We start from the raw sequence: 13,328 nt of genomic DNA on the forward strand, positions 1-13,328 counted from the left end.
CTGCAGAAAGCATCATCCTAGTTAACACCGTAAGGTCGATGGCCGCTCCCCAGTGGAAATCAAATTAGCATAATCAAAACTTCCCCATAAAAATCGGTCAGTTTACGCTAGAGAAAGGTCGTTTTTTTTTTTTTTTTTTTTTACATTGGATGTGTCTCAATCCACCACATCCCCCGATGTAACACTCTGTATCTGTGGTGAACCCTGACAGAGACAGAGCGGTGTTCCTCAGACCATGAGACATCCTGAAAAATCGGTAATTCTCACAAAACCGTCTGTAGCGTCCGAACAGTTCGGCCAACAAATGATTATGACCCGTGTTTTATTAAAGGTGGTGGAAAACTCAAGCACCGCTCCAGAATCTCTCATTAGTGTTCAATTGAGTTGAGATCTGCGCACTAACACACACACACACACACACACTTTAAACCCCCTATGCTCCTTTGAGACCCCTTTTTCAAAGTCATTAAGATCTCTTCTTCTAGCCCCGGAAGACAAGATACTGGGCGACTGGGTGTTGTTATACATGACCCTAAACATGATAACTTGATCACCTCATGTAAGTTGGGCTGCAGGAGTGACTCGCCTCACATATGACTAATTGTGGTTCTTTGTAAAAAAAATGAAAAAAATGAAAAAAAAAAATGTTTTTTCTTTAAACACACGTGACTGTCAATAAGTTGCTTTGGTAAACTAGTACTGTTAAGTTTCATCATTAAAAATAACCTAACATAATGAAATGATGAAAGATACCTATTTTATATACTACCTAGTTCACAGGTTGACCGCAAGTATTTGTTAAAATAGTACTAATATTCACTTTTATTCTAAATGGATATGTAAAATAATAGCGAGGGTATTTGAAGGTACATACGGTATACCACACAACCCCAGTATGTACAACACAAAGCCATAGAACTGCAGTATCATCAGTTCATCTTTAAAAAGTAAAATCATGGATTATGTTCAGCAACAACTACCTCATACGGCCATGCAGTAGAACAAGACAAAACCACAGCAGAAACTGATCCACAGGCAACATTAGAATCTAACCACAGCTATTTAACCCACAACCACAAAACACACAATCACTGTTTGAAATCAATTACCTAACGCTGCTTAAAAAGAAGAGGAAAGAAAGAGGAGAGAGAGTCAGTAGAATCTGTCTTTCTGGCTCAACTTTCCTTCACAGTCAGACACCCAAATATTTTCTTTCTCCGTTGTTTCTTAGCAACAGGGGAGAACTTTCCACTGACGTCATGCAGCGGGAGACATTTTAAGCAGATTAAACTGCGATTAAACTCATTTAATTGAGTGAAGGAACATTGAACGCCGCAGTGAGAGAAAACTCAGAGAGGCTCATGTCGACAGTCACGTGTGATTGGGGATGACAGCATTTTGCATCAAAAATCGCACCCTATTTCCCATATAGTGCAATACTAAAAACCTTTGAGACGCAGACAATTAGACTCAGACACACAGACCAGAGACGAGAAGGCTTTTCTGTCTGTGTGTCAGAGACTCTGGGACCAGGAGAATTCCTGCTTTGACATCGCTTTGGCTGGAGAGAAGAGTTAAGGGTTCTGGGCTGACTGTTTCATCAGTGCTGCAACAACGTTCCAGGAGCGGAGTGTGTGTGTGTGTGTGTGTGTGTGTGTGCTTACCGTCGGTCGTTCCTCCTGCGTCGGAAGAGCTTTTTGGTGTGTGCGATCTCTGCTTCATTAGGCAGGGGCGGGAAACCCTGCAGAGACAGAGAGAGACAACTATCAAACACTGATCTAAAGCAAGTCACAGTACGCGAACAGAGTGTGTAGTCTACAGCCATAACTTCATCCATTAAACAGTATGTGGTACAGTGGTACAGTATGGTTGTTGTCAGTCAAGACTGGTCCGTCTGGCTGGTGTTGCCTTGGTTACAGATGCTGAACTACAAGTGTGAGGAGGAGGATGGCTGAGGAAGGGTGTGTGTGTAAAAGTGTTGATAAGGTGTGTGCATAGCATTTGTGTACGTCTGAGTAATATGTGGATAAAATGGTATTTTAATATATAATATATTTGAATATGTATGTGGTATGTTGGTTGCCTGGCAACCCATCTACATTGCTCCGGCCAACTGACGTTTCTTCTGCACAATGAGTCTGGATTTGCTTTCCTCCCCGACGATTTCTAGAATGCGAACACATTCTAACCGCTCTGATTTGAGCCGGCTCTGACCTACATGAAATTGTCAACTCTGATTGGTTAGATTGAATCCAATCGCTGATAAAACATGTGTTTTTTTCCCCCCAATGTCCTAATTTTAAAGTAACACAAAATACTTATACTGTAGGATGACAGTTTCAGACCATGTATGTAGCAATCGATAGAACACCGGAATTCAATTCAAGGTGAGTCGTCAGGCAAGTGAGTTGGCATCTCGGGTGTGAATGAGTGTAGAATGTGAGTTTAAACACCTGCAGTGTGACTGTGTGTGTGTGAGACGGAGAAGTCCATCACTGGCCGCGGGCAGCGTTTGGTACACTGACACACAGCGCCTCCTTGCTCCGTTATCAGCTACGTTAACAATGTGGGTCGACAGTTAACTTCTTAGTACAGACATTTCACACTTCATTCTTACTCCATGTCAGTCGGGATGAGATTGTGTAAATGTGTTATATTGTATCATGAGAAAAGTGCTGTAATATATATAATTCAGTATGTTTAGCAGAGTGGAAAATGTAGGCTTTGATGAAGGGAATTGCTTAATGATTTAGTGCTGGGTATGTTCTGATGGGAGGGGCTTCAAGGGGGGAACCATTTTGTTTTTAAGCTGTTGATGGGGCAGCATTGTTTTTAAGCTGTTGATGGGGCAGCATTGTTTTTAAGCTGTTGATGGGGCAGCATTGTTTTTAAGCTGTTGATGGGGCAGCATTGTTTTTAAGCTGTTGATGGGGCAGCATTGTTTTTAAGCTGTTGATGGGGCAGCATTGTTTTTAAGCTGTCCCCATAATAGATACTTTGGATGGCAGTACTGTTGTTTTTCTTCCGGATTCACTATGTAAATAAACACCCAGAAGCACTTTGTGGCTCCGCCATCTTTTTATTTGGTAGAGGTTAGGTTTTTCAGTTTAGCCTTCTTGTCTAGTCTACGTGACTGTGTGTGACTACAGGCTCTCCCTGCAGTGTGACTGTGTGTGACTACAGGCTCTCTCTGCAGTGTGACTGTGTGTGACTACAGGCTCTCTCTGCAGTGTGACTGTGTGTGACTACAGGCTCTCTCTGCAGTGTGACTGTGTGACTACAGGCTCTCTCTGCAGTGTGACTGTGTGTGACTACAGGCTCTCTCTGCAGTGTGACTGTGTGTGACTACAGGCTCTCTCTGCAGTGTGACTGTGTGTGACTACAGGCTCTCTCTGCAGTGTGACTGTGTGACTACAGGCTCTCCCTGCAGTGTGACTGTGTGTGACTACAGGCTCTCTCTGCAGTGTGACTGTGTGTGACTACAGGCTCTCTCTGCAGTGTGACTGTGTGTGACTACAGGCTCTCTCTGCAGTGTGACTGTGTGTGACTACAGGCTCTCCCTGCAGTGTGACTGTGTGTGACTACAGGCTCTCTCTGCAGTGTGACTGTGTGTGACTACAGGCTCTCTCTGCAGTGTGACTGTGTGTGACTACAGGCTCTCTCTGCAGTGTGACTGTGTGTGACTACAGGCTCTCTCTGCAGTGTGACTGTGTGTGACTACAGGCTCTCTCTGCAGTGTGACTGTGTGTGACTACAGGCTCTCTCTGCAGTGTGACTGTGTGTGACTACAGGCTCTCTCTGCAGTGTGACTACAGGCTCTCTCTGCAGTGTGACTGTGTGTGACTACAGGCTCTCTCTGCAGTGTGACTGTGTGTGACTACAGGCTCTCCCTGCAGTGTGACTGTGTGTGACTACAGGCTCTCTCTGCAGTGTGACTACAGGCTCTCTCTGCAGTGTGACTGTGTGTGACTACAGGCTCTCTCTGCAGTGTGACTGTGTGTGACTACAGGCTCTCCCTGCAGTGTGACTGTGTGTGACTACAGGCTCTCTCTGCAGTGTGACTGTGTGTGACTACAGGCTCTCTCTGCAGTGTGACTGTGTGTGACTACAGGCTCTCCCTGCAGTGTGACTGTGTGTGACTACAGGCTCTCTCTGCAGTGTGACTGTGTGTGACTACAGGCTCTCTCTGCAGTGTGACTGTGTGTGACTACAGGCTCTCTCTGCAGTGTGACTGTGTGTGACTACAGGCTCTCTCTGCAGTGTGACTGTGTGTGACTACAGGCTCTCCCTGCAGTGTGACTGTGTGTGACTACAGGCTCTCTCTGCAGTGTGACTGTGTGTGACTACAGGCTCTCTCTGCAGTGTGACTGTGTGACTACAGGCTCTCTCTGCAGTGTGACTGTGTGTGACTACAGGCTCTCTCTGCAGTGTGACTGTGTGTGACTACAGGCTCTCTCTGCAGTGTGACTGTGTGACTACAGGCTCTCTCTGCAGTGTGACTGTGTGTGACTACAGGCTCTCTCTGCAGTGTGACTGTGTGTGACTACAGGCTCTCTCTGCAGTGTGACTGTGTGTGACTACAGGCTCTCTCTGCAGTGTGACTACAGGCTCTCTCTGCAGTGTGACTGTGTGTGACTACAGGCTCTCTCTGCAGTGTGACTGTGTGTGACTACAGGCTCTCTCTGCAGTGTGACTGTGTGTGACTACAGGCTCTCTCTGCAGTGTGACTGTGTGACTACAGGCTCTCTCTGCAGTGTGACTGTGTGTGACTACAGGCTCTCTCTGCAGTGTGACTGTGTGTGACTACAGGCTCTCTCTGCAGTGTGACTGTGTGTGACTACAGGCTCTCTCTGCAGTGTGACTGTGTGTGACTACAGGCTCTCTCTGCAGTGTGACTGTGTGTGACTACAGGCTCTCTCTGCAGTGTGACTGTGTGACTACAGGCTCTCTCTGCAGTGTGACTGTGTGTGACTACAGGCTCTCCCTGCAGTGTGACTGTGTGTGACTACAGGCTCTCCCTGCAGTGTGACTGTGTGTGACTACAGGCTCTCTCTGCAGTGTGACTGTGTGACTACAGGCTCTCTCTGCAGTGTGACTGTGTGTGACTACAGGCTCTCTCTGCAGTGTGACTGTGTGTGACTACAGGCTCTCCCTGCAGTGTGACTGTGTGTGACTACAGGCTCTCTCTGCAGTGTGACTGTGTGACTACAGGCTCTCTCTGCAGTGTGACTGTGTGTGACTACAGGCTCTCTCTGCAGTGTGACTGTGTGTGACTACAGGCTCTCTCTGCAGTGTGACTGTGTGTGACTACAGGCTCTCTCTGCAGTGTGACTGTGTGTGACTACAGGCTCTCCCTGCAGTGTGACTGTGTGTGACTACAGGCTCTCTCTGCAGTGTGACTGTGTGTGACTACAGGCTCTCTCTGCAGTGTGACTACAGGCTCTCTCTGCAGTGTGACTGTGTGTGACTACAGGCTCTCTCTGCAGTGTGACTGTGTGTGACTACAGGCTCTCTCTGCAGTGTGACTGTGTGACTACAGGCTCTCTCTGCAGTGTGACTGTGTGACTACAGGCTCTCTCTGCAGTGTGACTGTGTGTGACTACAGGCTCTCTCTGCAGTGTGACTGTGTGTGACTACAGGCTCTCTCTGCAGTGTGACTGTGTGTGACTACAGGCTCTCTCTGCAGTGTGACTGTGTGTGACTACAGGCTCTCTCTGCAGCGTGACTGTGTGTGACTACAGGCTCTCTCTGCAGCGTGACTGTGTGTGACTACAGGCTCTCTCTGCAGCGTGACTGTGTGTGACTACAGGCTCTCTCTGCAGCGTGACTGTGTGTGACTACAGGCTCTCTCTGTATTGTGGTGGTGTGGCACCAGCACTGTTATCTTCCCATCAGCAGCATCTGCACAGGAAAAACTGGAAACCCCAACTCTGAGTCAGGCAGACGCCCTCCCTACAGACGCCCTCCCTACAGACGCCCTCCCTACAGGCGCCCTCCCTACAGGCGCCCTCCCTACAGGCGCCCTCCCTACAGGCGCCCTCCCTACAGACGCCCTCCCTACAGACGCCCTCCCTACAGACGCCCTCCCTACAGGCGCCCTCCCTACAGACGCCCTCCCTACAGACGCCCTCCCTACAGGCGCCCTCCCTACAGGCGCCCTCCCTACAGGCGCCCTCCCTACAGGCGCCCTCCCTACAGGCGCCCTCCCTACAGACGCCCTCCCTACAGACGCCCTCCCTACAGACGCCCTCCCTACAGGCGCCCTCCCTACAGACGCCCTCCCTACAGACGCCCTCCCTACAGACGCCCTCCCTACAGACGCCCTCCCTACAGACGCCCTCCCTACAGACGCCCTCCCTACAGGCGCCCTCCCTACAGACGCCCTCCCTACAGACGCCCTCACTTTAATCCCCCACTCTGCTGAGTCAGGCAGACGCCCTCCCTACAGGCGCCCTCCCTACAGGTGCCCTCCCTACAGACGCCCTCCCTACAGGCGCCCTCCCTACAGACGCCCTCCCTACAGGCGCCCTCCCTACAGGCGCCCTCCCTACAGGCGCCCTCCCTACAGACGCCCTCCCTACAGACGCCCTCCCTACAGACGCCCTCCCTGCAGACGCCCTCCCTGCAGACGCCCTCCCTGCAGGCGCCCTCCCTACAGGCGCCCTCCCTACAGGCGCCCTCCCTACAGACGCCCTCCCTACAGGCGCCCTCCCTACAGACGCCCTCCCTACAGACGCCCTCACTTTAATCCCCCACTCTGCTGAGTCAGGCAGACGCCCTCCCTGCAGACGCCCTCCCTACAGGCGCCCTCCCTACAGGCGCCCTCCCTACAGGCGCCCTCCCTACAGGCGCCCTCCCTACAGGCGCCCTCCCTACAGACGCCCTCCCTACAGACGCCCTCCCTACAGACGCCCTCCCTACAGACGCCCTCCCTACAGACGCCCTCCCTACAGGCGCCCTCCCTACAGGCGCCCTCCCTACAGACGCCCTCCCTACAGGCGCCCTCCCTACAGACGCCCTCCCTACAGGCGCCCTCCCTACAGACGCCCTCCCTACAGACGCCCTCCCTACAGACGCCCTCCCTACAGACGCCCTCCCTACAGACGCCCTCCCTACAGGCGCCCTCCCTACAGACGCCCTCACTTTAATCCCCCACTCTGCTGAGTCAGGCAGACGCCCTCCCTACAGGCGCCCTCCCTACAGGCGCCCTCCCTACAGGCGCCCTCCCTACAGGCGCCCTCCCTACAGACGCCCTCCCTACAGACGCCCTCCCTACAGACGCCCCCCCTACAGGCGCCCCCCCTACAGGCGCCCTCCCTACAGGCGCCCTCCCTACAGACGCCCTCCCTACAGACGCCCTCCCTACAGACGCCCTCCCTACAGACGCCCTCCCTACAGACGCCCTCCCTACAGACGCCCTCCCTACAGACGCCCTCCCTACAGACGCCCTCCCTACAGGCGCCCTCCCTGCAGGCGCCCTCCCTGCAGGCGCCCTCCCTACAGACGCCCTCCCTACAGGCGCCCTCCCTACAGACGCCCTCCCTACAGACGCCCTCCCTACAGACGCCCTCCCTACAGACGCCCTCCCTACAGACGCCCTCCCTACAGACGCCCTCCCTACAGACGCCCTCCCTACAGACGCCCTCCCTACAGACGCCCTCCCTACAGACGCCCTCCCTACAGACGCCCTCCCTACAGACGCCCTCCCTACAGACGCCCTCCCTACAGACGCCCTCCCTACAGGCGCCCTCCCTACAGGCGCCCTCCCTACAGACACCCTCCCTACAGACGCCCTCACTTTAATCCCCCACTCTGCTGGGGCAGGCAGACGCCCTCCCTACAGACGCCCTCCCTGCAGGCGCCCTCCCTGCAGGCGCCCTCCCTACAGACGCCCTCCCTACAGACGCCCTCCCTACAGGCGCCCTCCCTACAGACGCCCTCCCTACAGACGCCCTCCCTACAGACGCCCTCCCTACAGACGCCCTCCCTACAGACGCCCTCCCTACAGACGCCCTCCCTACAGACGCCCTCCCTACAGGCGCCCTCCCTACAGGCGCCCTCCCTACAGGCGCCCTCCCTACAGGCGCCCTCCCTACAGACGCCCTCCCTACAGGCGCCCTCCCTACAGGCGCCCTCCCTACAGGCGCCCTCCCTACAGGCGCCCTCCCTACAGGCGCCCTCCCTACAGGCGCCCTCCCTACAGACGCCCTCCCTACAGGCGCCCTCCCTACAGACGCCCTCCCTACAGACGCCCTCCCTACAGACGCCCTCCCTACAGACGCCCTCCCTACAGACGCCCTCCCTACAGGCGCCCTCCCTACAGGCGCCCTCCCTACAGACGCCCTCCCTACAGGCGCCCTCCCTACAGGCGCCCTCCCTACAGGCGCCCTCCCTACAGACGCCCTCCCTACAGGCGCCCTCCCTACAGACGCCCTCCCTACAGGCGCCCTCCCTAGACGCCCTCCCTACAGGCGCCCTCCCTACAGACGCCCTCCCTACAGACGCCCTCCCTACAGGCGCCCTCCCTACAGGCGCCCTCCCTACAGGCGCCCTCCCTACAGACGCCCTCCCTACAGGCGCCCTCCCTACAGACGCCCTCCCTGCAGACGCCCTCCCTGCAGGCGCCCTCCCTGCAGGCGCCCTCCCTGCAGGCGCCCTCCCTACAGGCGCCCTCCCTACAGACGCCCTCCCTACAGGCGCCCTCCCTACAGACGCCCTCCCTACAGACGCCCTCCCTACAGACGCCCTCCCTACAGACGCCCTCCCTACAGACGCCCTCCCTACAGACGCCCTCCCTACAGACGCCCTCCCTACAGGCGCCCTCCCTACAGACGCCCTCCCTACAGGCGCCCTCCCTACAGACGCCCTCCCTACAGACGCCCTCCCTACAGACGCCCTCCCTACAGACACCCTCCCTACAGACACCCTCCCTACAGACGCCCTCACTTTAATCCCCCACTCTGCTGGGGCAGGCAGACGCCCTCACTTTAATCCCCCACTCTGCTGGGGCAGGCAGACGCCCTCACTTTAATCCCCCACTCTGCTGGGGCAGGCAGACGCCCTCACTTTAATCCCCCACTCTGCTGGGGCAGGCAGACGCCCTCACTTTAATCCCCCACTCTGCTGGGGCAGGCAGACGCCCTCACTTTAATCCCCCACTCTGCTGGGGCAGGCAGACGCCCTCACTTTAATCCCCCACTCTGCTGGGGCAGGCAGACGCCCTCCCTACAGACACCCTCCCTACAGACGCCCTCACTTTAATCCCCCACTCTGCTGGGGCAGGCAGACACCCTCCCTACAGACGCCCTCACTTTAATCCCCCACTCTGCTGGGGCAGGCAGACGCCCTCCCTACAGACGCCCTCCCTACAGACGCCCTCACTTTAATCCCCCACTCTGCTGGGGCAGGCAGACGCCCTCACTTTAATCCCCCACTCTGCTGGGGCAGGCAGACGCCCTCCCTACAGACGCCCTCCCTACAGACGCCCTCACTTTAATCCCCCACTCTGCTGGGGCAGGCAGACGCCCTCACTTTAATCCCCCACTCTGCTGGGGCAGGCAGACGCCCTCACTTTAATCCCCCACTCTGCTGGGGCAGGCAGACGCCCTCAGCCCCACACTTCAGTCACCAGAAGTCAGGCGTGCCGCAGAGCCAGAGGAGCCAGCCAGGGTGGGGTCATGTCAGATGTTCTCCATCACAGTGTTTATTCAGATTCCCCCTGCATCACTTTGACTGACAGCTCCAGTCACCAATGTGAGAGAGAGCGAGTGAGAAGAGCCATATAAACATAGCCAATACTCGTAGGCGTTACAGTCACACAAGGGTGGTGCTGATGCTTGTCACCAGTAATACAATTCAATATTGAGTTTCATCCTTTTGCCCTCAGAACAGCCTCAATTCATTGGGTCATGGAGGCTGGAGTCGAAAGCATTTCACAGGGATGCTGTCCCCATGGTCACTCCAAGTTGTCTGGATGTCCTTTGGGTGGTGGAGCTTGATTGATACACACGGGAAACTGTTAGTGTGTGAAAAACCCAGCAGTGTTGCAGTTCTTGACCCAAACTGTTGCTCCTGGCACCTACTGCCATACCCTGTTCAAAGGAACTTAAATATTTTGTCTTGCCCATTCACCCTCTGAATGGTACAGATACACAATCTATGTCTCAACCCGTCTCATCCCCTTCATCTACACTTTATTTTAATTAATAACATAATTCAAATCCTATTACTGTTTTCTTTAGCCTGCCTGGAGCGCCAGATGAGCAGGGGTTGACCTTTTGAGATATTTTGTTTCATTGGTCAATCAAGCACAGCTAAAGTGTTTGAAATGACTTCAATTAGTATTTGGAACCCAGGTCTGTTCAGTTCAGATCCATTCAGAAAGACGTGAAACTTTCCACAGTCTGGGCTCGGAGGTCTGGAAAGTTCCATTTCTTTCTGAATGATCTGGATCTGAATTGAACAGACTTGGGTTCCTTCCCTCCCAGAGTCCCCTGGGCCAGCAGAGAGAGAGTTGGACAGAGCAAGACAGAAAGAGACAGAGCGCGAGAGAGAGTGTGTATGAAGCCTCACAGCCCCAGAAACACAGGGATTATACTTGGCGTAACAGAAACACAGGGATTATACTTGGCGTAACAGAAACACAGGGATTATACTTGGCGTAACACAGACACACACAGAGCACTGAGCCGTTCACCTGCACTGAAACAGCCCGTCTGAGAGGTTCCAACTATAAAAGTGGAACTTTCAGCGTTTTAATTACTTTGCAGATATGAAACAGAATCATAAATCAGTCAAAAATATCAAATTCCCAGTTTATGCTACAAAACCAACTTCATAAGAGGTTTTAAAAAATAGTTTCTATTTGACTCAGCGTTCCATGACGTACACTAAGGCATTGTTGGCAGATAGATAGATGCAGTTCAATGCATGATTAATATAATTCACCAATACATTTCTTGGTAGTCCAACAAAGATTGCTGTCAGGTTGTAAATCACAGCTACAGTACCTGGTACATTGTTTGCTGCGTCCACCCATTCGGGATGCACTGTTTCACTTTAAATGACTCAATATTTTGAACACAAAACAGACAAATGTTCTCAGCCTTGGTTACGTCAATACAATCAAACGTTCAAGGGCAATGATCACAAGTCAGTCATAACATGGCTAATAGGCTACTTATCTATTTATGTAGCAACCTAAAAACACATTGAGCCTAACGCTAGCTAGCTAGCTGCTGGGAGGATATCATTGGACGGGTGGCCAACTTCCCCCCCCCAATATAATGTTTGAGTGTCTACAGCTAGAGAGGCAGTTGTGATTTGGTTACCTAGCAACACCTGTGAATCACTTTGCTAGCTAGCTATGGTGAACTTCAACAACTGTTATCCACAGTTAGCCTACCTCTTAGTTGTCAATCAAATCTATTTGGCATGGATCAAATGAGCGGGGCGGTCAGGCAGGATCCCATTCAGTTGTCAAAATGTGTGTTGGGACAAGCATGCGCTGGCAGGCCCTACGCTGCAGAAGAGTGAGCAGGCTACTATTCCACATTGTCGATCAGTAACATTTTGACGGCCAACTACTAGCTGAAGTAGTGAGAGAGGTTTATCTATTGTTCCCTCGTTAGATGTTGGCTCATCTCGCTCTGGCTAACATTAGTTATTGATGTTGTTGACGCGTAGAGGCAACAGAGGGAGATATTTATTTAACCTTTATCTAACCAGGCAAGTCAGTTAAAAGAACAAATTCTTATTTACAATGACGGCCTACCCCGGACGATGCTGGGCCAATTGTGCACCGCCCTCTGGGACTGCCAATCACGGCCGGATGTGATGCAGCCTGGATAGCCTATCTTTTCATGGTTGATCAATAAGACTTATGAGGACTCCCGTGGTATTTACATATTTGCAGAACTCCATTCAGGTGTATTTTGGTGAATGTGATTTATGATCTAGTCGTGTTGCTGCTGCCTGTAAACACCTAGTCCATTTCAAAGTGAATGATGGCAGGTCCGTGTAAACACCTAGTCCATTTCAAAGTGAATGATGGCAGGTCCGTGTAAGTACCTGAATTTGTTACCAATAAAAGTCGCTAGAGGGGGTTCCGAAAACTCACAAAATATTGTTGGCAACACTGCCCGTGTGGCAAACGGCTTATTTGCATATAAACCTACTGCAGCTCTGATGTGTGTGTGGGTGTGTGTGTGTGTGTGTGTGTGTGTGTGTACACACACATATATATACACATACAGTATATATATACACATACAGTATATACACACACACACACACATATATATATATATATATATATATCATTTTAAAAAGGCGTCATTCGTCCTGGGGTGTATATGAACAGATTTGAATAAGATTTCATGTTGCTAAAACGCTGTCAGTTCCACTTTCATGTTGCTGGTATTTATTTCAAACTTATGTTTTTTTCCTGTCTTACTAAGTTACTGCTGCTGGGGGGTGATGGGCTCTGATTGGTGGAGTCTGATTGGATACATGTGTGTGTGGAGGGAGGAGAGAGGAAGAGAGCTCTGCCCTGGGGACAGAGAGGAGGAGAGAGGAAGAGAGCTCTGCCCTGGGGACTGAGAGGAAGAGAGCTCTGCCCTGGGGACAGAGAGGAGGAGAGAGGAAGAGAGCTCTGCCCTGGGGACTGAGAGGAAGAGAGCTCTGCCCTGGGGACTGAGAGGAAGAGAGCTCTGCCCTGGGGACAGAGAGGAGGAGAGAGGAGGAGAGCTCTGCCCTGGGGACTGAGAGGAGGAGAGAGGAAGAGAGCTCTGCCCTGGGGACTGAGAGGAGGAGAGAGGAAGAGAGCTCTGCCCTGGGGACTGAGAGGAAGAGAGCTCTGCCCTGGGGACTGAGAGGAAGAGAGCTCTGCCCTGGGGACAGAGAGGAGGAGAGAGGAAGAGAGCTCTGCCCTGGGGACAGAGAGGAGGAGAGAGGAAGAGAGCTCTGCCCTGGGGACAGAGAGGAGGAGAGAGGAAGAGAGCTCTGCCCTGGGGACAGAGAGGAGGAGAGAGGAGGAGAGCTCTGCCCTGGGGACTGAGAGGAGGAGAGAGGAAGAGAGCTCTGCCCTGGGGACTGAGAGGAGGAGAGAGGAAGAGAGCTCTGCCCTGGGGACTGAGAGGAAGAGAGCGGAAGAGAGCTCTGCCCTGGGGACTGAGAGGAAGAGAGCTCTGCCCTGGGGACAGAGAGGAGGAGAGAGGAAGAGAGCTCTGCCCTGGGGACAGAGAGGAAGAGAGCTCTGCCCTGGGGACAGAGAGGAGGAGAGAGGAAGAGAGCTCTGCCCTGGGGACTGAGAGGAAGAGAGCTCTGCC

At 53.0% G+C, this 13,328-nt stretch overlaps 1 protein-coding gene across 13 annotated transcripts in view; it reads right to left on the reverse strand.

Moving 5' to 3' along the window:
* ctif (CBP80/20-dependent translation initiation factor) overlaps window positions 1-13,328 on the reverse strand; it is a 183,284-nt gene that overhangs the window by 91,404 nt on the left and 78,552 nt on the right. For all 13 annotated transcript variants that reach the window (XR_008752985.1, XR_008752982.1, XR_008752978.1 and 10 more), the window contains exon 8: window positions 1,665-1,741. Coding sequence is in view for 4 of the 13 variants with exons in the window: in XM_055864054.1 (XP_055720029.1) it covers window positions 1,665-1,741 (77 nt within the window). In the remaining 9 variants the exon portion in view is untranslated. The remainder of the gene's footprint in view (window positions 1-1,664; window positions 1,742-13,328) is intronic.

Source organism: Salvelinus fontinalis, chromosome 2, assembly GCF_029448725.1.
Source record: "Salvelinus fontinalis isolate EN_2023a chromosome 2, ASM2944872v1, whole genome shotgun sequence".
Taxonomy (NCBI): Eukaryota; Metazoa; Chordata; class Actinopteri; order Salmoniformes; family Salmonidae; genus Salvelinus; species Salvelinus fontinalis.